Here is a 23,698-nt window from a genome sequence, read left to right on the forward strand (position 1 = left end):
AGTCTCGGGGTCCCGCTGGCTCCGGCTCTTTTAAGCCCCCATTAGAGCCGCCTGGGGGGCAGCGGGCTGTGATTAGGCTCTAAATGCCACCCAGGCCCCCCCCGCCTGCCGCGGGGGGGCTCCGCGCCGCCCCAAAGGCCACCGCGCCCGGCTGCCGCTCGTCCCGGGACCCCGATTCCGCCGGGACGGGCCCGGGAAGCGGCGCGGCGCGCGTCTGCCACGGCCCCCGCGTTCCGTTTTCCCGTCCCCCCTCGGGGCCACGGTCGCGACTCGCGAGCGGCGAGGGGTCCCAAACCTCAAACACTCGATCCTCTCCTCCTTCCCTCCCTCCCTCCCTCCCTCTCTCCTTCTGTGTCTGGTTACTTTAGAACAGGAGCGGGCAGTCCCGTTTCTTGGGGGCCGACATACACGAATGCGCACGCGTGTGCTTCCCCCAATTGAGCCGGCTCGGTTCGTTAAACGTCTGCATGCTTATCATCACTTATCATATCTTCTGCATAAACTGGCTGACATGCTGGTCACCAGTCGGCACCCTGAGCCGACCAGAGGAGGATGGGTTTCCCCCTTGAGCCTGGTTCCTTCCAAGGTTTCTCCCCATCTGCCACAGGGAGTTTTTCCTTGCCACTGTTGCCTTAGGCTTGCTCCTGTGGGGGTTTAGGCTAGGGCTGTCTGCAAAGCGTATTGTGACAACTGTTGTAAAATACGCTATATAAATAAAATTTGATTGATTGATTTGATTGATTGATTGCATGCGCCAGTGAGGTAGAGATGGGAGAAGGCGGTACACACAGCAGGAACCGATATGGCCCTCCCTGCCCACCTGTTTCACAAGCCCTTTTTTTGTCAGGTTTAGGCCATTATATGTGCAAACAGGCGTGAGGAAGAGGCCTTAGGAAATGGAAAGGCTCTTCCAGGAAATGAATAACCTGCATCGATGCGCGCACAGGACTCAAGTCACACGTGCCCCTGATTCTTTAAGGTTGTCATCACACATGTGCGCGTGTGTGAGCGGGTGTGACTATGAGCGTGTGTATCGGTAGGTGGTAGGTATCCTGTGCCCTCTGTGTGCTCTGTGTTTCTGTGTGTGTGTGCTCTGTGTTTCTGTGTGTGTGTGTGTGGGTGCTCTGTGTTTCTGTGTGTGTGTGTGTGGGTGCTCTGTGTTTCTGTGTGTGTGTGTGTGTGTGTGTGTGCGCGTGCGCGAGTGTGTGTGACTCACTTTCCTCCCCTTGTCTCCGTACTCCAGTCCCAGTGTGTCCATGGCTCGGATGATGGCCGCCAGGGACTGGATGGTGTTGCTGTAGACCACGGGCTTGTACTGCTTCACATCGTCGCCAGAGAAACCGTCCTCATGGATGATTCTGCACACACACACACACACACACACACTGTCACAGCGCATCCCTGATCCCTCTGCCCAAAAGCATTCCTCTCACATCTTTATCTCTGTTCCTCCTCTCATCTCTGTTTCTCTCAGACATTTCGTATTTGTGTTATTGGTACATCTCTTGGTACATGGAGAGAAACATTAACTGACTTTGGTGTGGCTTAAGTGTGAGGTGCTGTGGAAGGTCTGGAGAAATACCTGGCATAGTCATACATCTGTCAGTCAGCTGCTGTTTCCATATCGATGTCCAATCTAATTTATCCTGGACAAAAACACCTACAGCTGGCGTGTAGAACACCCACCAGGGCTGTGTCAGAAACAGCCTCTGAACTACTCTGTCCTCAAAATATATGCTGTCTACTAAACATACTGCCTACTGTTTAGTGTATACTTTGTAGTACACAATGGGGAGCATGTGGAAAAATATCCTCCATACTATTTTCCAGCGGCACAGTGGAAGTGTTGTAAGACGTCCCGCCCTTGTAGTAAATAGGCCCCGCCTCTTCCTCTCTGATGTATGGGACCCAAACATGGCTCCACCTCTTCAGAGGTGTGGGACCTCCTAAAAAGTATGGTTTATTTCCTGAAAAGTGTGCTCCCAAATGCACTCAGTGAAACCCCAGAAATAAGTAAATCATCCAGGGATTTCAAGTACACTACATTTACAGAAAATTTCTCCCACTTAACAACTTTTTCTTCCAGTGTACAAAACATATACTCAGTAGTAGGCAAGTCAGCTGTTTTGGACAGGACCATGGATAATTTACTCAAGGAAAAGGGTAATCACATAACTAAACTGACCCACACGCAAGGACTTTGAAATATTGTTGCAATAGTGTTATCCCAGTAAAGTTTCCCCTGAGCCGTATGAACACATAGACTTGCCCCGACCCCATCTGAACTACAAATTAGAACTGAGCCAGAGGTTTGGTGCCGGCACATCAGCGGAAAACCTTAGTGCTCAGCGTGGAACGGCGCCATCTAGCTCACCCCCCAGGATGAGCCTTAAGAGCTACAGCTCTCTGGATACCAGCTGAATTTATTTTAGGTATTTTTTTAAAAATCCATCCTTCCCGTCCAATCAAAATCAGCCTTTGCTGACCCGGTCTTGTCCTCTCTCACCCACATTCAGTGCATGGCTCCCCTCACATGGTGATGTGGGAGGCGAGGAACATCAGAGTCTGCCCAAAGACATCAGTGGACCTGATCACTCTCAGGAGGGGGATTTAGCACCTCCTCCAAGATGGTGTTTTGGTGAACATACACACAAGTAAATCCCTGGCAAGAGAGAATAGTGGGGGGGGTGGAGCACTGGAAAAGAACTCACCGTTTAAGTCACCCCCCCACCCCCACCAAGAGGGACACCCACTGCATGTAAAACCAGCACACGCGTTCTTTTACAGAACGGAATTCTTTGTTTGTTTGTTTAATGTATTCCAATTGTGATTCTCTGGGTTTTTAAGGAAATTTGAGTCTGCTTATAGTGTGTTTAAAAATGTCAGTCCTTGGGTGTTTTTAGAATTTTGATTATGTTTGGCATGGGTCAATGGTCAAAATCTGTGTCTTTTAAAGAAATGGGTTTTATGGAACTGAAATTTATATGCAACAAGGACAATTTCACACGGGGACGAGGAGGCGCATGTCCAATGCAATATGAGTGACTCAGAGGCATTTATGGTAAATGGAATGTGTGTGTCAGGAAATCTGAAACCTGATTATGACTGTGATGGACAGTCTTGATTCATATTTCAAATGTTATTTCAGCAATGAAACTCCTGTGGACAGGAGCAGACCTATATATGCAAATGTGTTACGTGTCTTTTGATAATGTCAGAGAAACATGAAATAATCTATATTTGATGCCAATGCTGATGACAGTGATTAGTTCATAATGAAACTCAATAGAAAAGTAGTGGAGGAAAAGTTGTCCTGGAATCTGCCACTAGAGGGACTAGAGAGCAGAAAATAATCCAATAGTATTTGAGTACACCTGCGGGCTGTTAGACGTTTGAATCGCGAAAAACTTTTACAAATCTGAGATATTCTCGTCCGAGTTCTCTAAAAAGCAAACCCGGTCTTTAGTTAATGTATGACTCGGTTATATCGCTAAAATTGAAAAGGCAACGGAAAACTATAAGTCGAGAAGGCAGCATTGATATATTAGTGGAAGTCGGAATTTATTGTGTCAAGACGTGGAAGCAATAGTATTTGTCAACATGGTGATGCTTCAGTTTCCCAGTTCAAAATGTCCAATTTACAGTTAGATTTTTCACTAGGAGAGGAACTAACAGCTGTAAAACTGAAATGACTCAAGCAAGAGCAAAATGACATCAATTTTTTTCAACGTCAGAACTAGCCAAAAGATAACGACAGCATGGAATTCGTGTAGGTAAAGTGTTCTGATGAGCTGCAGGCGTCAGTTTGAGACAAGTTAAGACGTCGTGGACTTCGAAATTGGTGGGACATCTCAAAACTCACAAGACGTAGGCCTAGGCTACCATTTCAGTGTTTACTTCGACATACCGATGAGAAACATCCTTCTCTGCACTCTCAAACATGAAACGTCGGAATCGAAATCGTCCGCAGCACGCAACAAAAACCCTGTTTCCAGTATAGACGAGACCAAGCTTCACAACTCACAAATCCAGTAGAGTCAGGTAATTAAATCCATATCGATGTAATACAATGTGTTTATTTTTGCTGAATATCATTTGTCATGGTATAATTCTGTCTGTTTAAAAAGCCAGGCGAGAAAAAGTTTATTTTTTTGTCATACGGCTCTTTCACTTAAAGTGGATCCTGAGTTGACCAAGCCTGAGGTACCTCTGTATTTATGAATCTTCCCTATGGGAGAATAATGGCTTTTGTAATGCAAGTGCAAGCTGCAGGTCAAGGTTAGTGCAGCTTGCAAATGTTGCCTTGATGTGGGGTTAACTGTCAACTTTCTAAAAACTGGCTGGCTTGGAACCTCCCTCACAAATGATGGAAGTTTTCCTTGCTGATTCACTGTCCCTTAATGCCGTTAGTTACTCCTCCGTTGCAGATGAAGGACTGGCTTGATTTACAAACTATGAAATCGCATAATTTCACTTAATGGAAAAGTGATGGGAGATGGTGCCGTATAAAGACTGTGTGGGAGACTCTGTGGTATAGGTGGGCGTGTCTGTATCTGCAGGGGTGTATGTGGGCGTGTCTGTATCTGCAGGGGTGTAGGTGGGCGTGTCTGTATCTGCAGGGGTGTAGGTGGACGTGTCTGTATCTGCAGGGGTGTAGGTCGGTGTGTCTGCAGGGGTGTAGGTGGGCGTGTCTGCATCTGCAGGGGTGTAGGTGGGTGTGTCTGTATCTGCAGGCGTGTATGTGGGCATGTCTATCTCTAGTTTCTATATCTTCTGGGGCGTAGGTGGGTGTGTCTATATCTTCTGGGGCGTAGGTGGGCGTGTCTATATCTTCTGGGGCGTAGGTGGGTGTGTCTATATCTGCAGGGGTGTAGGTGGGCTTATCTGCAGGTGTGTTGATAATCCATATCGTGAAATGGAGTCACACTTTCAGCTGGCCCTCACAGAGGTCATCCAGACTTTCCCCTGACTGATGGCTGAAGCTGAGCAGGGCTAGGCTTGGTTAGCACATGCATGGGAGACCCCCTACAAAAACAATACGATATCCTGCCTTATAGCTGATTGGCTAAAAGGTCTGTCATGCTGATTGGCTAGCTGACTATAAAAGTCCCTTGCATTTCATCTCTGCTTTGTTTCACCTGCTTCGTCATCTAGGCTAAATAAAGGCATGAATTAGCCTAATACACAGCGGCCGACTGCCCAAACAGCATTCTGTACTAAGATAAACTAGCGTTATGAATACCTCTTCCATCCAGTCCCCTGCATTTTATGTGCATTTTTATTTTAATATCACTGGCTACCTTTAAATATTAATAAGAAATTACATTTAAAATCTTGAGTGTTGCTTAATTCAAGGAGTCACGCCTGTTGTTATTCATAAAGCAATCCACGCTGTGTTGCCTAGTTTCATTGTTTTCCAGTGCGTACAGTATTGCACAGACGAGCTGTCCGTCTGCGCCACAAAGGTCCTCTCCCTGTTCTCCAATCTTTTTCAATTCAAACAGCCTTTGGTTTGAAATAATTAATGAGTCGTCTATCTATGACCCTCTCTGCAGTCTCCTGTCTGAATAAAGCGAAAGATATAAAAGGAGAGCGGGCTGTGTGCTCTCCTATTAAAATAGCAACAATGATAATAATTTTGCTTATCAATGTTTAGCAATTGCATCATAAAGAGCAACTCCTTTTGTAACTCAGTAACTCAACAACAAGCTTTTGAAAGCAGGCAAGAGTAGGTTTGGCTACACTAAAGCCGATTTTGTGAACAGATTTCATACATAGGCAGATTCATACTATATTGCAAAAAAATAAAGCACGATAAAAAGTCAGGGACACAACATTATTATTAATCTCTGAATCACAAAATCAGTGGGCTTAGTGTGCTGACCAACGGACATGATCAAATATAAAATCAGAAAAATACAATCTCTAATTGGTATTCAAAGGCAAAAGGGCATTTCCACATATAGTATCCATTCAGTCATCTCAACCTGATTAAACTACAAACATAAATACAAAATGATAGGCCTAGGATAACACTACTTTGCAGATGCGAGAAAAATAATTTCTCGATATCCAGCTAACATTTCCATTTCTCTTGAAATGGAAGCACATCTATGTGTCATCTGTCTCACTGTCTGTCTACTAGTTGTCCATGTGCGACGTACTGAATTAAATTATTACACAAAGTGCTGAATTGTGTTGAATTAAGTTTAACTGAAAAAAATGTTCCTGCAATGTCTATTGTTCAAGTTGTCAATTCAAAGTGGCCTCCCTGTCGACATTTGGCGAACATTAGTCGACGCTTACCTTCGTGAGCAAATCCCAACTTTGTTCCGTTCAGCCAGTAAAGCTCACTAACATTTGCTCACATGCTGACAGGGTAAGGTAACCCACAGGGAACCAAAATGGCTGCCAAAGGGAGCTAGCTATATCATGCGAACAACCAAAGAACGTGGACCTGACAGTCTGGCGCAGAAGGCCCAGTCCGGCGATCGTTTGTTTGAAGATGGGCTAGTGGCAGTGAACCACTTCTCAAAATTGTATCGGGGGGCCAATACCTGTCCCCTGCTGCCCAGCTGCGTTTGACCATGGGGGCAGGCCTATGCACCGCCCTGTTAGCGGGTTAATGCAGGAAGTAACCTTTGACCTCTTTCCGCACTGACGGGAGCCATATAAGACGCAGCGGAGCTCGTGAGGCCGTGGCCCGTAGGCCATCTGGAACCTTCCGTCAGTGGGGCAGCTGCCAGATTGACAGATTAGCGGGCAGTCGAAGTAGCCCTGGAAAGCGACCTATCGCCGGCCGTTAGCGATAGCGGCTCGGATGCTGCCCTCTTAATACGCCGCTATCGGGCATTTATCCGTTACGTAATAGCGGCCGGCCAGGCCCAGACCTGACGTCCCAGGAAAACCCTTCTGCGTTGGCGACGCTGGCGGAGGAAGCGGTCAGGATAGCGGCAGCTCCTGTTAGCGGAACACGTGACCCCGTCGAGAGGCCCGATGGAGGCGTTTGACGTACCCGCCGATGCGCGAAGCTGGCTTTTTACCGCTAACTGCCCTGTGTTCCGTCACATCTCCCCTGCCAGACCAAAGGCAGCGGTGGCGAGCGTGTAACCGCCATTTTCCTTTTTAACAGTTATTTGGTGACTTTCAGTCCTCTACAATGACAAGCATATAAAACACATTTTTTTTAAATCTGTAAAAAGAAGAGGCGGGTTATCGGTGTTTCTGTCTTTGAAGGTCATGATATCAAAGCGTTAAGTCACTGACCAGTTCTGAGCCGTTGAGACAGTTGTGCCGACTGACTGTGCTTCTCGTTCATGAGCGCTTGTGGAGTTAACACCTGCAGGAACGAGCCAGGTAGCATCACAGGCATTTAGCAGACACTCCATATCCAGAGTGACTTACACAGCTTTACATTTTTACACAGTATCCGGTTATACAGCTGGATAAATACCGAATCAATGCAAGTGAATACTTCGCTCGAGGGTTCGAGCTCGAGCAGCGGAAATCAAACCTGCGGCCTTCAGGTTACGAGCCCTGTTCCCTAACCATTACACTACACCGCCCCATATAGAGACAAAGACTGTGCGATAGAGCAGGCATTTGCGTTCAACACATTTGATTTGTTCTTCAAGGAACTTCCCTCACAAATGATGGAAGTTTTCCTTGCTGATTCACTGTCCCTTAATGCCGTTAGTTACTCCTCCGTTGCAGATGAATATTCTGCTCTGGCTCCACAGGGGCACAGCGAAGGATTCAAACACCGATTTTCCTAAATATTCAGTAACAAAAAATAAAATAAAATAAATAAAAATTGACAATGTATTACAACCCTGTATTGCAACAACGTTTTTCAGCTCAAACCGTAAGATGCATTTCTGTCAAACAGCTCACAAATTTCTTACGCTCGTCATTTCTTACCCTCCGTCTAGATTTAAATCCAAGTTCTTACCCTCCGTCTAGATTTAAATCCAAGTTCTTACCCTCCGTCTAGATTTAAATCCAAGTTCTTACCCTCCGTCTAGATTTAAATCCAAGTGTAAACAAAAAAGTGTCAATCCAAGCTGGGCGATTAGGAATGGCTTGCAAAGGAAAATGGCACTGCGATGTGACCACATTAATTCTTGGTGCAGAAATATTTCCAGCTCTTGCCAAAAGAACCAACTCTGAGAATTTTTGAACCTCAGAGTTTAGAACGGTGTACACATGGTTTGTTGTCATTATTTTAAAAACTTCTAATTTGACTATTTCTCTGTAAACTAAATTTCCCACTGATTCCAACGAAACTCTTGTACAACATTTCAGAATACTGCTACATGTTACATACACTGCTACATACACTGCCTAAATAATCTATCTGAATGTACATTACAGTACTGGCATTTAGCAGACACACTTATCCAAAGAAACTTACATAACTTGTTACATTTACATTGCATCCATTTATACAGCTGTATATATACTGAAGCAATACAGGTTAAGTACCTTGCACAAAGGTGACAGTGTCCTACCTGGGAATTAAACCTGTGACCTTTATGTTAAAAGTCCAGCTCCTTACCCATTATACTACACGCTTACCCCGAATGGGAATGGGATTGTAACACAAGTGTCATTTGTATACATTGCTGTCAATCAATATCTGTGCAACTACTTTATCAAAATAGATTGTTGTGGTGCAACCAGGATAATTATTCAACAAAAAAGACTATAAACCACTTCCTGGCAGAGGACTGAAGTATATGTGTGTGGAAACAAATGGGTGGCCCTACTCATAAGGAACTGAACAGGACAGGTCATAGGTCATAGGTCATGACATCTGAAGCAGATATGCATTAGTTGATCCAATGTCCACTGAAAGACAGATCAAAAGTACCCACATAAAAAACAAATAGGGATAGGACATGAATGCTGTCACATTTTCCAGAGAAACCAGAGAAGGGCTCCACCAATCACAGAGTACTTTGGTAATAGCAACTAGAACAACACACGCAGTAATTCGTGGATAACTAGTGGCTACAGTGTGCCATGCAAGGGAATTGGAAGTGTAGCCAGAAAAGGTATCCACCAGTGACCATTGGTCTGTTTATTACCAAGGTATTCCTTGATTGGTTGCTGGCTTCTTTCAATCCCCGCGGTGACATCATGACCACCCTATCCCCGTTTCATTATCCCTGCCCGTGCCTCCATTAGCAGACGCTGGCAACTGTTCATTAAGCACAGGCGCACCTTGAGCATTCGTTTACAGACAGCACTTTCCCCCCAGAGGCCAAGGGTGGCAGGGAGGGAGTCCAAACAGAGGCTAATTTACTCCCTCACCGAGTAAAGCTTACAGTCTAGAAGGGAGCAAACAGACAAAACTCACAGCCATTACCATCTCTCAGAAACACAACGCACGGGATTTCAAACGCTTTGCGTGCCTTTTGCACAGGAAGAGAGCAGCCAGAACACGTGTTATAACCAGAAAGGGCATATGTAATATGCATGCTGTTTACACATTATTTACACATCGATTTTTTTCAAGGTCTATATTTATTGTTGGTTATATTTTTATATTTAATTTTCATTATGTTATTTATTTGAAATGGAACTGGAATTCCTGGAACACATTGTCTTTCAGTCCATTACTGTAAATTGATCTGCCATTTTATATAAGTCTATTGCTGTTTAAGGAGTATCAGTTTAGTTTCATTATCTTATCCATGTAATCTCACTATGACTTAGTGCACTCATATTGTATAGTGCTTATTCATAATGGGGGCTGTTGCTAAATGCAATTTGTTATTATATTTGCAAATATTTTCTCAGAATCACATATGTGTTGCATATCTAGTCAATAGCAAAGTTCAAGAATAATACAGATCATTCGTGTACATTGCAATTGCAGCTAACCAAACTCTTTACCTTTTTTTTCATTTACTATTAACATCACATGCAGAATTAATATTTTCACACGCATCGTGTTCAAATCCAGTAACATTTTTTATTCTCTCAGTTCTTTTTCTTCCTCCAGTTCTTATTCTCAGTCTCAATCCAAGACACGTTCCACGCACTCAGCGGCGAAAATCCACTCCAGATTCCCACTCTCACCAGCAGACCATAGTATTAGCTAGCTCCCAGAAACGAAAAGAGCCGAACGTGGTCGAAAATTAACGATTGCACATACGTTCTCGGTTGGGCGCTGTCCACCACGGCAACCGCCTGAAATGCAATGATTCTTTCAATTAGAATCACATTTAACCCTCTAATCCAACGACATAGGTTCGTTTTTTGCATTACGCTACTTGAATAGCGACTGTACACTTTTCGGTGTATAATTTAGATGGTGTCGAATTATTGTATTTTGAAGAATCTTCCATGATATGACTACGCTCCACAAAGCACTTGAGTGCAGACGTTTGCTTCATGGAGTTTCAGAAAGCCAAGCCTGCCTATCCTTCGGTCGGACATTAGTGGTGTAAACGACAATAAAAAGACTGGCAATTCCATTATATTTCGTAGAAGATTTTCTGGTCACTCTATACCCCATTTTATTTATCAACAACACTGATTAACTGAACATCAAAACCATTTGATGCACGAATATAATTTATCCCAGTACAGAATGCGTCCATGTTGTCAGTCATTTGTGAAGGAAATACATTAGTAAATGGTGTTTGGGCAGAAACAATGTGTCTTAGACTGCAATAAACACAAAATGGTCTTATGGTAACTAGATTAGACGAAGACTATCTCTAGCTACAACAGTAGCCACTCTTTTCATTCAGAAAGAGTCATCTCCTACATGGACATCAGCACAGCATAGGGATCAATATAGCCTAAATTAACTACACGATTCCTTGTCACTCGTCATACAGCAGATACGTACAAAATATAATTTATATATATGCATATATTTTTAAGGGGGCGGGGGGTCATATATATTCATTTTAAAACATATTTTTCCTAAATTAAATCAAAACCGTCTCAGTCTTGCTAAGCCTGGCTGATACCCGCAAGGGAGGAGAGGCCCAGATCAGAGTCATAAAAGCCTGCCATTAAGCTTAATTGAAAGGTGTATTTTAATGCCACTCGGGTTCACACTGCACACACGAGCTGTCGCTGGACACGCACGCAGTCAATCACTGGTCCATGTTCAGAACCAAGCGCGTGAACAGCACTCCGCTGTCTCAGTCGCCGGTGGAAACGATTAGTAACGTTTGCCTGCAGCTACAATTCAGTGTGCGAATCGCCGCTAAAGGTGATCATTCCTTGAAAATATGGCGGACATGAGTATTCGCCGACTAGGAACGGACGGGGGGATCTCAGCTCACATTAAAGGCAAGAAACACTTGAAGCCAAGCACTTACTTCATCTGTTTCACAATGGTGCTTTTGCCTGATTCTCCGGCCCCTGTTGAGATCAGAAATAAAACAGAGTAAAAGGCCGTCAGCGTTGTTTCTTTAAAAATAATTTTCCTAATAGCCTTCTGCTGTGTAGACAGTGGGAATCATAGGCTACACTGAGGGTTATCCCCAAGAAATAATCTTACCGAGCAGGAGTAATTTAACGTCTTTAGCAGCAATGACTCCATCTTCTTTGAGGTTTTTCTCGATTGCTTTGCTCCTGTCCAAAGCTGCTCTCTCCTCAGCGCTCAGTGTACATCCCATCGTTAGACGAACCTCGGCTCTGCTTTCTCACCAAAATAGGCGAGCTCCCGTTTCCTCGGTTTCTTCCGTATCCCGCGGTCTCGCACTGGGTCTGCACGGCTAGCTAAAGCATGAAAACAGGCGCGTGAACAGGGCTCGTTTCTGACCCTCTCTTTCTGTCTCCCTCGAGGGGGTCGTTGTGCTCGGCACTTCTGCTGGGGTCTCTACTGGGCGGTGACGATGGCTGCCAGAGACCGCATCGTTCAGTTCACAATGGAGGAGAAGGACACAGCGCGTTAGCTCGTCTCTCACTGTCTGACGTCAGAAGCAGAACGAGCGAGCATGCTGGTCGTGCTCCGTTAGCTGCCACATATGGGAAAAAGCAACGGTGGATTTTATTTTCTTACTTTCTCACATGTATCATATATCACCACGTTGCGCCGTATTGCAGGACAGGGTTACGGGGCGCAAGCGTGGATGTATTAAAAGCAGAAGATTATGCGGCTTGTGTCAGGCGGCAGCCGATCCATTCCATACGGTGCGCTGCTGGATGCGGGCCAGGCGTAATCGCGCTGAGGCGTGGTCCAGCTGGAGTTTGGAGTTGTGTTGTTTGCAGCTAACCTCTGAAACATGGAGCTTCCCACGTTTTTCCTGATATGATGATGACGACGACGATGATTATATGAGGGCTGTACAAGAGAACAATAAAAGCAACAATAAAAACCTTGTTGATGTAAGGTTTACCAAATCTCATATGATATGCTATAATATCATGGTACAATACTTTAAAACTAAAAAATAAACAACATTAAAAAAACAACCCTTGATAAGGACTGTGTAAAATAAACATGAATCATAAACTATATTCTTTATATATACACTACATGGCCAAAAGTATGTGGACACCTGACATTCAACATCTCATCCAAAATTATGGGCATTAATATGGAGTTGGTCCACCCTTCAGTGCTATAACAGCCTCTGTTCTTCTAGGAAGGCTTTAAACTAGATGTTGGAGCATTGCTGCAGGGATTTGCTTCCATTCAGCCAGAAGAGCATTAGTGAAGTTGGGCACTCATTGAGCGATTAGGCCTGGCTCGCAGCTGGCTTTCCAATTGATCCCAAATGTGTTGGATGAGGTTGAGGTCAGGGCTCTGCGCAGACCAGTCAAGTTCTTCCACACTGGTCTTGACAAGACCATTTCTATATAGACCTTGCTCTCTCTCTCTCTCTCTCTCTTTCTCTCTCGCTCTTTCTCTCTCTATATATATATATAGTGACCTCCATAATGTTTGGGACAAAGACATATTTTTTTCTTGATTTAGCTCAGCACACAATTTTAGATTGCAATCAAACAATGCTGATGGGGTTAAAGAGCAGATTTTTTATTGAAGCGTATTTTAAAACATTTTGGTTTCACCATGAATAAAATAACAGCACTTTATATACATAGCCCCCCATTTCAGGGCACCATATTGTTTCGGACAAATGGCTTCACCTGTGTTTCTGTTTAGTCAGATGTGTTCATTTGTTTCTTTAGTGCTGGTATAAGAGAGCTTTCAGCAACTTGTCTTGATTCTGGGCCTTTGATTGCATTTGAAGTCTGTTATTGGTGTTTGTTAGCATAGAGTTGTGCCAGTAAAAGTCAAGTATGCTATTATGAGGCTGAGTATTATGAAAAAACAAACAAACAAACAAACAAACAAACAAAAAAACAGTCAGAGACATAGGCCTACCTAAATCAAATGTTTAGAACACCATTAAGAAGAAAGAGAGCGCTGGTGAGCTCAGTAATTGCAAAGAGCCTGGTAGGCTAAGGAAGACCTCTCTACTATTTATAACATATGAATTGTTTGATTACAAATCTATAAATTATTGAGTACAGAGTCAAATCAAGAAAAAAAAATGTTTTGTCCCAAACATTATTTTTTCCGAAACTGATGTCATATCAGTGGAAGATTATGGTGCAGGATCTATGATGTTTGATGATCTTTGATGTTACGGGGTTGTTTTGCATCTACTCATCCTAGGGCTCTTATTAAGGTCAATGAAATCCTGAACTCCAGCAAGCACCAAGACATTATTGGTTTCAACATAGTTTCCCTCAGCAGGAAGCAAAACAAAGATCCCCAGCGCACCTCAAAATCAATAAAGAACTGTTTAACTGACCATAACATTTATTGTTTTGCAATGGCCTTCCCAATCTTCAGACTTGAACCTGATCCAGAATTTTGTCTGAGTAGAAGAGGGCAGTCTATAAGCACAGACCAATGGGTCCGAAGGATCTAGAGAGATCTGTACGGAGCAATGGTGAAAGAGTCAAAGATCCCTGCTGATACATTCACCAATGTTATGGTTATACACTTTGTTGTACGTCGCTCTGGATAAGAGCGTCTGCCAAGTGCCTGTAATGTAATGTAATGTAATGTAAAAAAACACCATAGAAGACGGTTCAGTAGTGGTATTGTTGCAATGAGAGGATTGCACAAAGTACTGAAAATTGAGGTGTGAATAACCTCTGATACATATCTTTCAGGGAAAAATATTACTTGTCAAAACATCTTTATCTTAGGGCAGTTTTATTAGTTTGTAAAGAACGTACTGTACTTTTTAAATTTCAGTATGCAGCTCTTTACCTGGACGGTTGATTTCTAAGCCTTCTTTGCTCATCTTTATCACGGGTGTTAATAATTGTTAGTCATTTTGGAGGGCACTGTATCAGCAGTTCAAAAGTACACTCCTGAGAAACCGTCAGAAAGGAGAGACTTTTCTTCAGCAGTCAGGTGTGGCTCTTGGGCCTCTGCGTATCAGACTGGAAGACAAGTCAAAATCTGGCTTCGCACGAACATCTCCGTGCAAGTGACTAATCCACCGTCACAGTTTATTCTGTTTACCCCCTCGGTTAGAGCTTTCAGCCCGTACTGTGCTCCTCCACCTTTCCACGGGCCAGTCCTCACCAACAATTTCCAACCCCGCACATAACACCACAAAACTGTGCTGTGGCCCCACAAATACGGCCTGTCCACTGCACAGAGGCTCAAAGAAGGGATTAGCACAGTAACAGAGGTGTTATCAGTTCACAGTCTGTGCTCCTACCTAACCCTTCCCCCTCCAGTGAGCCGATAAGTTTGTACACTGTGTGCCTACTAAACCCTTCCCCCCCCCTCCTGTGGGCCGGAAAATTCTTACTTTGCGTTCCTGTCTAACCCTTCCCCCCTCTGGTGGCGCTATAAGTCCTTCTTGTGTGCTCCTCTCTAACCCTTCCCCCCCTCTGGTGGCACTGTAAGTCCTTCTTGTGTGCGCCTCTCTAACCCTTCCCCCTCTTGGTACCTTTGGAAGTTACTGGGGTCCTTCGGCAAGGCACTAAATCCTTTGCCGTTATAATAAATTAAGGTTGCCTCCAGTCTAGCCTCTTCAAAGACAGACATACCTCCGTTCTGTGAGCCAGCCTGGAACCACACACTGCGTGAGCTGGCATTGTCAGTCCGTCTCCACCGTTAAACCTCCAAGCCATAACTAAGCTCCGTATATTGTGATTACAAAAAACATTTCATAAATGGCCGTAAAAGGTGCACGTGGCACTGATTTTATTGCTCACTTAAAAAAAAAAAAAATTCTAATCCTGCCACCACATCTGGAGACTAATGCAGTGTATTCAGTTTAATAGCATGGGGGGGGATTATTATTTCCATTTAATTTTAATGTAATAGAAAGATCATTTCAGAAAGTAAGACCCAGGGATTACCATTTCATAAGCAATGCTGATTTCCATTTTTTTAATTCAATCCTGCCATTTCCTCTTTTCTGATAAAAAAAAAAACCCAGAAAAACTTGAATGCAATGCATGTTGCATAACATTGTGTTTTTGGATTAATTTACATTCTGAGCAATAATAAAGGCTACAATTACTATTAGAATAATAATCCATGAAATGCAAATGTTTAGATGTTAAGGTAATAAAACTAGAGATTACTACCTCCACCAGATACATCGCAGTATGTGTGTTTGCATGAGATTGTTTCGTTGATGACATTGTTTACAGAGAAACAAGGATAAAATAAAAACGTAGAACACGGAATTAGTGTTGCACGCGGTGTAGCATAAATTATCCCCATCATTGTCGAATTACATTCAAATATTTTTAGCACCGTATTTTCCTCTCCTGCTGAGATGAAGGCTGTCCTGAAAGGTGGAGGGAAACGGGGATTATCCTGCAACGCCCGGCTCCCAAAGAACAGTCCGTTTTGGTAACGCGACTCGCGGTCGATCGTGTGATGTCTGCGCTGCCAGTCGAAGCTGACCAATGGCAGGGAATTGGGACTGCTGTCACATTCAGCACAGGCTGGAAAGGCTCTTAAAAGTTCCAGCATTATAATTTTGAATACTTCTAACACTTTAGCCACCACCAAAGTTTTTGCAGATTAGCTCACTTTAAAATAAAATAAAAAGATTTTCAACAATATTCAAAACAATATTCTTACTTCTCTTCTTTCAAATGATTATGTTGGTTAGAAACCCGTTTCCTTGAAAATTCTTCAGGATGTGCGAGAGCATTTTCAGATTTTACCAGCACGTAAAGAGTTAAAGCATTTCCAAACGTGCATTTGACCCCTGGACACCCAATGCAAAATAAGAGTTCTTTCTCTTCCCTTTCAACTCTGTGCTCCAGTTATGTCTCATCAGACAAATTAGCAGGCTGTTCATCTGGACTGTTTAGGGTTAACTGAAGTTTGTGAATGGGTTTAGCTGGAAACCTGAAAAAGGAGGGGCTTTTTTCCTGAGAGACACCGTACATAGGAGGGACCAGCCAGTGATCGAGTTCCCTCAGAGTACGCTTGCAGCTGAGAGCCAGTAAATCTTACCTGATTACCACTGACAAATTATTCTGGGAATCATTATTCTAATTATGCTAATGAGCTGAGCTCCACTGATTTAAACAGACTGAAATGAAGCCATTTGTGGCCTGCTCCCATATTCTTAGTTGTTAGTGATGATTCTGTACCTGGTTACCCATGATAGGATGCCCCTGATCCCTGAGGCAGGCCGACGGGATTCTGCCTGGGGAGTTCACACCCGCCGCACACTGGCGCCGTCTGTGAGCTCAGGTTTTATGTGTTTGAAGAACCCAGGCTGATTATGAACAGAAATACGTCAGAACAGTATGCCTGTGTCAGTACTGTCGTTTGTATTAGTGCTATGACCAGTGTAAGAGATCCAATATCAATGCAGCTGTTTGAGAGACGATGACCGGCCCTTATAAATGAAGAAATCTATTATTATTATTAGTAGTAGCAGTAGCAATACCTGTCTTTGGTATTAATGGACAAAAATATCTGAAGACTTACTGACTTCCATTTATATTCATCCATAGCCGTGTAGGAACTGTTGAGAGATTTCAACGTCAATGAGAGTTCACGGCTAAAGGTCAAGTAATACTGAAGGGCTCTGCAGAGGAACTTGCATATAAAAAGAGCAGATTTAGACGCGTTTCTATTGCAGCCAATAGGAACTACCAGCAGCAATGAACGGATGCTGTTAGCGTAGACATAAGAGTCATGAGCTCTGTAAAGCAGCCGGCAGCCCGTCCGCTGTATAAAAAGGGACAGAAACGCCGTATTCAATATCACACTAGAAGCCTTTGCTTTGGGTCTCACAAACTATGAAATACAGATTTTCATTTAGATAACTGTCTGTGGTACACCTGCAATAAAACAGCCATATTGAATTGCCTGAAGAGCACACAATGCAGCTCGTATCTGTGCTGTAGCCTGACAGTGACCCTGGTTTCACCGTTGTTGTTTTTCCTGTGTGGAAAGTGGTTTCCTCTGCTTTAAGGGCTCTTTAGGGACAGTCACAGATGAGTTGTGCAGTGAAGTTCTAGAGGGGTGTGGCCTCTATACACAGCACAGTGAAGTTTCAGAGGGGTGTGGCCTCTGTGCACAGCAGAGCGAAGTTCCAGAGGGGTGTGGCCTCTGTGCACAGCAGAGCGAAGTTCCAGAGGGGTGTGGCCTCTGTGCACAGCAGAGCGAAGTCCCAGAGGGGTGTGGCCTCTGCGCACAGCAGAGCGAAGTTCCAGAGGGGTGTGGCCTCTGTGCACAGCAGAGCGAAGTTCCAGATGGGTGTGGCCTCCTTAAACAGTGCAGCGAAAATCCAGCTGAATAATGCATGGCAGAGACAGCAGCAGGGAGCTCCCAGGGTTCTCCTGAATAAAACACAAGGCCGTCTGTGTGCTTCCCCACACAGATACCGCACACCAGCTAGCAGGGAGAAAATCTGGAATATTCAAATATGAACCAGAATGAGCAAAATATGTGAGCCAGCCATGCAAATATGAGCAGATGGGAGGAGAGAATGCATCCGAATAATGCAACATGAAAATAGGGCTGCGGGACAGTTGAACCAATTACTCTGGTGGTGAAATATTTTGTAGCCAGGTATGGAAACTGCAATGACCTGGATAACCAAATAATGGAACTGGAAGTAGTACTTTAAATATGCAGGAGCCAAAAATATAGCAAATCAAATTAAAACACAAAACAACTGGTGTGTGTGTGTGTGTGTGGGGGGGTAGTTTTGAACATCGATCTCTTTGTCTCCAGTCCTTATAAATATAAATGCCCCTCAGTCGTATTTTTCTGCGGAAGAGACGAGCGAGACTATCCTTTTCAAATCGATAAAAAAATGCCAATTGAAATAAAGCAATTCTACTCAAAACACCCATATTGTTCTCACGCAGATGTGAAACATAACTCACAGTATCCCCAGTCACATTTTACATCTCCGTAAGAATAGCGAGCGTTTTAAAAACTGTTGTTTTTACACCTAAAATCCAGGACTGCAGACTTAGGTATAGCCGTGCACTGGCCTGTCAGGATGACTTCCACGTCCCCTTTAAAGATGTGATCTTATTGTCCTATCGTCTGCTGGATTCAACGCACTGTAACGCCTCTACTCGCACTCAGGTACTGGCAGTCCCTTACGCCCTCTGTGCTACATCTGCCTGTCTATACACACAGCTTTGCTTTTCCTGTCCTTTTACCTTCTTTTCTGGCACCCTTGCCGCAACTTCCTCATCGGCTTTGGCCACACGCCCAGTAGATTCCGCGTTAGCATTAGCAACTTTAACCACCGTCACCAGGCTGCCTGGCAAGGGGACGGTTCATCACTTCCTAGCTTTTGAGGTTCAGGCCTGGACCTTTCTATCCACCCCCCCCCCCTTCATTTACCTGAAAAACATTGTTGTAACAGAGTCTCTGTAAAAACTAATTTGGTTCAGCCTTTTTTCTCCCTCCACACTCTCCACTTTGGCCCTTGGTTTATCCATAACCTCACCTCACTTGGTTTTCTTGGGCCTGAATTGCCCATTTCGGTGAGGACTTAAACCCAACGGATGTTGTGGCTCACCGGGACTCGTAAAACAGGGGCAGCATGAGAACGGGGTTCTGACGTCGGGGTGATGTCACCCCGCGCGTTTACCCATTCGAGAAGCTCCCCCGGAGTCAAAAGGAATAAAGACGGCAAAACGCTACCTACCGTGGGTTCGGGAGGGACGACCTGAGGCAGGAGGTCGTTTGAGGGTACGGGCGGAGGGGTTGAGGAACGCGCCGCCGAAATTCCGTGGTCGTGTATCTCCGCGCGGCAGCGACGGGAGCGTTTAAAAAACAGCCCGGGTCCAGGAAGTGAACTTCCTGCAAGCCTCCAACCGCAAGCAAGCGATACAGAAGAGAGAGAGAGAGAGCTTCTAGTTCGGTCATTTTTGTTTTAATAGCTGTACAGCGATACATTCTACTTCCTCCGTGCCCCTCCCCTGATAAATGTATTCCATAATGTTGGCTTTCAAACACCGAGAAACTCACATGATACAGCCAAGTACAAAAAAAAAAAAAAAAAAAAAAAAGCATTAACCTCGAAGTTAAAAAAAAAAAAAAAAAACCCAGAGCGAATCAGAATACAATTATAGATGTAGTAGGAAATGTCATTCTGAATCAGTAAGAACGCTTAGCAAAAGCAGACGGCTTTCAGCATGTGACAGACAGACGGCGTTCCCCCCACAGCCCCGCCCCCTGTACGCGCCGACGTCTCACATGACCGGCTTCCTCAATCACACGTGCAAAAACCTCGCCCGGGTGCAATGTAATCACGCGAATCTACGACGAATCTGAAAAAAAGGGGGTTTCGTTTCCAAAAAGGAAAAAAAAAAGTTTTTGACATGTCGTGTGTCTGACTACGATGTTTAGCAGGTGCGCTACAGTGGTTTGGATTTTAAAAGGGCTCGTGGAAAAAAAAGAAGACATTTTTCTCCTAGTGGGACAAGTCCACTCTGCTGAATAGCCCAAAACAGAAAGGCTCACACCAACAAATTTGGTGTGCGTAGATGATTTGTGTGCGTGTGTGTGTACATGCGTGTATGTGTGTATACACGTGTGCGTGCATGCGTGTGTATATGATTGCGTGCGTGTGTATATACGTGTGTGTGTGTGATTGAGTGACAGTGTGTGTACATACGTGTGTGTGTGTGTGTGTGTGTGTGTGTATATACCTGTGTGTGTGTGCAGACCGCAGAAGATAAAGGGAAGTGGGGCATGTCCGAGGGCCATGTTTTGCTACATGATTTTCTCCGTAGTATTTCTGCACATTCACACACCGAGAGCGAAAAGACTTCGTTGGTTGAAATCCAAAAGCTACTTCTTAAAACGCCTATTTCTCTGCATTTACAAGGTATTTGATAACTAGAAAGATTAAAATATACCTAAAACAAAACAAAAAAATATATATATTTACAAGCAAAACTAGCGAGATTGCTTTTGTACAACATAATTGCAGGTTTTCATAACAGATGTCAGGATTCTGCCTCCCCTCGGCCGAGAACGAGCGATCCGTCAGGCGACGTGGTCTGAGGCGGGGAAAGGCTGGTGTGCAACCGCGCGGGCAAGAGCGATTCCTTCGAAAAGGCGGGAAACGCGAGCGAGCGAACGGTCGCCGCGTCCTTTCAGAGCGGCGAGAGGGTCGCGCGCGGCGTTCCCCCCGGCGTTTCGGCGGCTCCGCGGCGCGGTTACAGAAGCGTCGAGGGGGTCTTAAGGTATCGGTCGGGAGGGTAAAGCGGACCTCGCGCCCGGATGGCAGGCCCCGCCCACCCCTCCCCTCCCCTCCCCCCCTCCTCCAACCGGGACACACCGTATTTGATCTTATCACGACATTAAGAAATGGCTCCTCTACACCCGTGGCCGTCCCACAATCCTCTGCGCGGCTGGATGTGCTACTGAAGGGTGAGAAGCCAGAAGGCCATAGAACAGGGAGTTGAAATTTGTCAAAAATAAACAAAACAAAAAAAACAAAAACAAACTGGTCATAGGGTGCCGAGTACTGAAGGGGGGCGGAGTTTTTGGGTCGATGGGAGGAGCTGGCGTGCAGGCGGGGGGGGGGCGGCTAGCCGCCGCGCCCATCATCGGTCCATCATGCTCAGGATCATCTCCGGCGTCAGGTCTCCGTTGGGCGCGGTCTCCGCGGCGGGCAGCTGCACGGTCTCCGCCTCCCCGCCTTCGGCTCCGCCCTCCTCCTCCTCCTCCGCGTCCGCCTCCGCCGCGGGCTCCGCCTCCTTCTTCACGATGATGTTCTCCACCTCGCCGGTGCTCTCGTCCTCCACCCGGATGATTGCGGCGGCTGTGAGATTTAAACCAGAGTGACGGTTAGCGTTCGATTAGCTCTGCCACGACAACGCACACAAACCCAACATCTAATTCCCTAATCAAACTTCAGCCCGGTAAGTTCACAGCCCTCATCCGAAACCCAACGCAACCGCAACCTTAGTTCCACCCCAGAAAGACCCTCAGTCGGACAGCTTCGCAAACCTGGTCCAACCGCAAACACAAGCTCGACCGAAGCCTGACTCCAAACCACCCGTCTGAGAACCGACTGGCGTTTCAAATGGCAGAGCCAACGGCGAAGACGCGAGTACGCGTCGTTCGCACGCAGAAGGTCAAAGCGGCGCGACTGCCACAGAGGGCCGGCGGCTCGTGGTTTTCACGGCCGCCATCTTGTCCGTGCGGCTATCTGAGCTCTCTTTTATCGCTGCGCTCACAGGGGGTTACGGCGGAGACCGTTTCTCTCTGGGGCAGCGCTGTCAGGGATGGGCCCCGGCAGTTAATACAGTTAGTACAGACACCCGGATTCCAGGAAACAGCTCAGACAGGGAGAATTGGTGCCACTGCACTCTCGCCAGCTAAGTGTTCAGTATGGCAGTAACACAAAGAAAACCGTCAGGAGGCTTTTTATGCAATAGAGCCTTGACTATACTATAATTATGGCTCAAACCTAACTCCGATAGCCGAGAGAGTTTGTATTTTTCATGTTCTGATGACTGATTTGGCCAGCTGATAATTTATGGAATAACCATATATTTAATATAACCATGAGTTAACGTTAGAGTTAAGCTAGCTCACTAAGGGCTAATGCCATTCAGTTCCCATTAAGGAAGTATCACTAGCTAAGCTTGCTAGCGAGCAAAGTAACTTCAGACGGCTGGCTATCGCGGTCAGATATGCGATGGTTATTTTCCCTCTCGAGAGTCACGGAACTGTGAGCAGCGAGCGTGGGGGAAGTGCTGTAAATCAGTCGCTTTATTTACACACTGCAGTTGTCCGTGCGGCGTACGTGCTCACTTTGCGTTGACAATGCAGATTGTTTCGAAGACTCAAATGTCTGAGTCACACAGCTGATACGGCGCATCCGGCTGACTCAGACACTCAATCCTCCCGCATTGCCAAAGCACAGTAAGGCAAGTACCCAACACAAACAACAGCAGCGCAACCGCAATTCATCACGCGCAGCATTTCCCCAAAGCTCGGCGTAGCTCGGGGGAAATGCTATACTGCTGTGCTGCTTCTCCGGCGCAGAGAAGCATTAGCAGGCCGGCGGGGGGCGGAGGACTTACGGGGCGCGGGTTTGGGCTGGTTGGCTTTGCCAGGCGGTCGGCCTCGTTTCCTCTTGACGGGCGGGGGCATGGGGGCGGGCACCGGGGTGGTGGCGGGCGCCTGCTCCACCTCCAACTCGGCGGCCGACAGCAGGTCGTCGTCCTCCTCCTCATCCTCCTCCTCGATGTCATCCAGGTCCGGCTCTCCGTGCTCATCTGCACCGGAGGACAAAGGGTTAGACGTTGCAATTCGCAGAGGGAAGGTCAAAGGTTAAGGGTTAAAGGCTGGAGTTTGGGTGCTCCAGGACCGTATTTCAAATTAAGAGCCTTAATTCAGCTTTTTTTCCCCTTTTTTTAATCCCAAATACCTGCCCTCGCACAAAAACCACTTCATTAGAGGGCGATTCCAAATCAAGCGCTCTCACGGTTCTCCCCCACAAGACCCACGGGCGTTCCCCGTCTCACCGCTGTCGTCGTCTTCGTCCTTCCTGGAGCGCATCTTCCTCTTCCTCCCCACCCTGCCCCTCTTGGGCGGCGTGCCGTTCTCGCCGTCGGCGTCGGGCCCGGTGCAGGTCTCCGTGTGCCGGGCCATGGTGTTCTGAGGAGAGCAGGGCGGGTTCAGAGAGACAGGCTCCTAAGCGCCTAGCCCTACCGCTAACTACGCCAGGAGAGCAGGGCGGGTTCAGAGAGACAGGCTCCTAAGCGCCTAGCCCTACCGCTAACTATGCCAGGAGAGCAGGGCGGGTTCAGAGAGACAGGCTCCTAAGCGCTTAGCCCTACCGCTAACTACGTCAGGAGAGCAGGGCGCGTTCAGAGAGACAGGCTCCTAACCGCCTAGCCCTACCGCTACCTACGCCAGGAGAGCAGGGCGCGTTCAGAGAGACAGGCTCCTAACCGCCTAGCCCTACCGCTAACTACGCCAGGAGAGCAGGGCGCGTTCAGAGAGACAGGCTCCTAAGCGCCTAGCCCTACCGCTAACTACGCCAGGAGAGCAGGGCGGGTTCAGAGAGACAGGCTCCTAAGCGCCTAGCCCTACCGCTAACCACGCCAGGAGAGCAGGACGCGTTCAGAGAGACAGGCTCCTAAGCGCCTAGCCCTACCGCTAACTATGCCAGGAGAGCAGGGCGGGTTCAGAGACAGGCTCCTAAGCGCCTAGCCCTACCGC

At 46.1% G+C, this 23,698-nt stretch overlaps 2 protein-coding genes across 6 annotated transcripts in view; both read right to left on the reverse strand.

Annotated features, from left to right (window-relative positions):
* The window catches only part of LOC118214975 (guanine nucleotide-binding protein G(o) subunit alpha-like), a 30,872-nt gene extending 10,117 nt beyond the window's left edge, over positions 1–20,755 (reverse strand). The window contains exons 1-4 of the mRNA XM_035395291.1: positions 19,158–20,755; positions 11,528–12,313; positions 11,346–11,388; positions 1,217–1,358 (exon numbers count right to left, since the gene is read on the reverse strand). Coding sequence (XP_035251182.1) covers positions 1,217–1,358; positions 11,346–11,388; positions 11,528–11,645 — 303 coding nt within the window. The 5' untranslated portion in view covers positions 11,646–12,313; positions 19,158–20,755. The remainder of the gene's footprint in view (positions 1–1,216; positions 1,359–11,345; positions 11,389–11,527; positions 12,314–19,157) is intronic.
* A 13-nt stretch (positions 20,756–20,768) lies between these two features.
* Positions 20,769–23,698, reverse strand: part of LOC118214973 (transcriptional repressor CTCF-like) — a 15,545-nt gene continuing 12,615 nt past the window's right edge. For all 5 annotated transcript variants that reach the window (XM_035395288.1, XM_035395287.1, XM_035395286.1 and 2 more), the window contains 3 exons: positions 22,999–23,131; positions 22,555–22,749; positions 20,769–21,284 (listed from right to left, as the gene is read on the reverse strand). In XM_035395288.1, coding sequence (XP_035251179.1) covers positions 21,067–21,284; positions 22,555–22,749; positions 22,999–23,131 — 546 coding nt within the window. In that variant the 3' untranslated portion in view covers positions 20,769–21,066. The remainder of the gene's footprint in view (positions 21,285–22,554; positions 22,750–22,998; positions 23,132–23,698) is intronic.

This window comes from Anguilla anguilla, chromosome 16 (genome assembly GCF_013347855.1).
Source record: "Anguilla anguilla isolate fAngAng1 chromosome 16, fAngAng1.pri, whole genome shotgun sequence".
NCBI classification, from domain to species: Eukaryota; Metazoa; Chordata; class Actinopteri; order Anguilliformes; family Anguillidae; genus Anguilla; species Anguilla anguilla.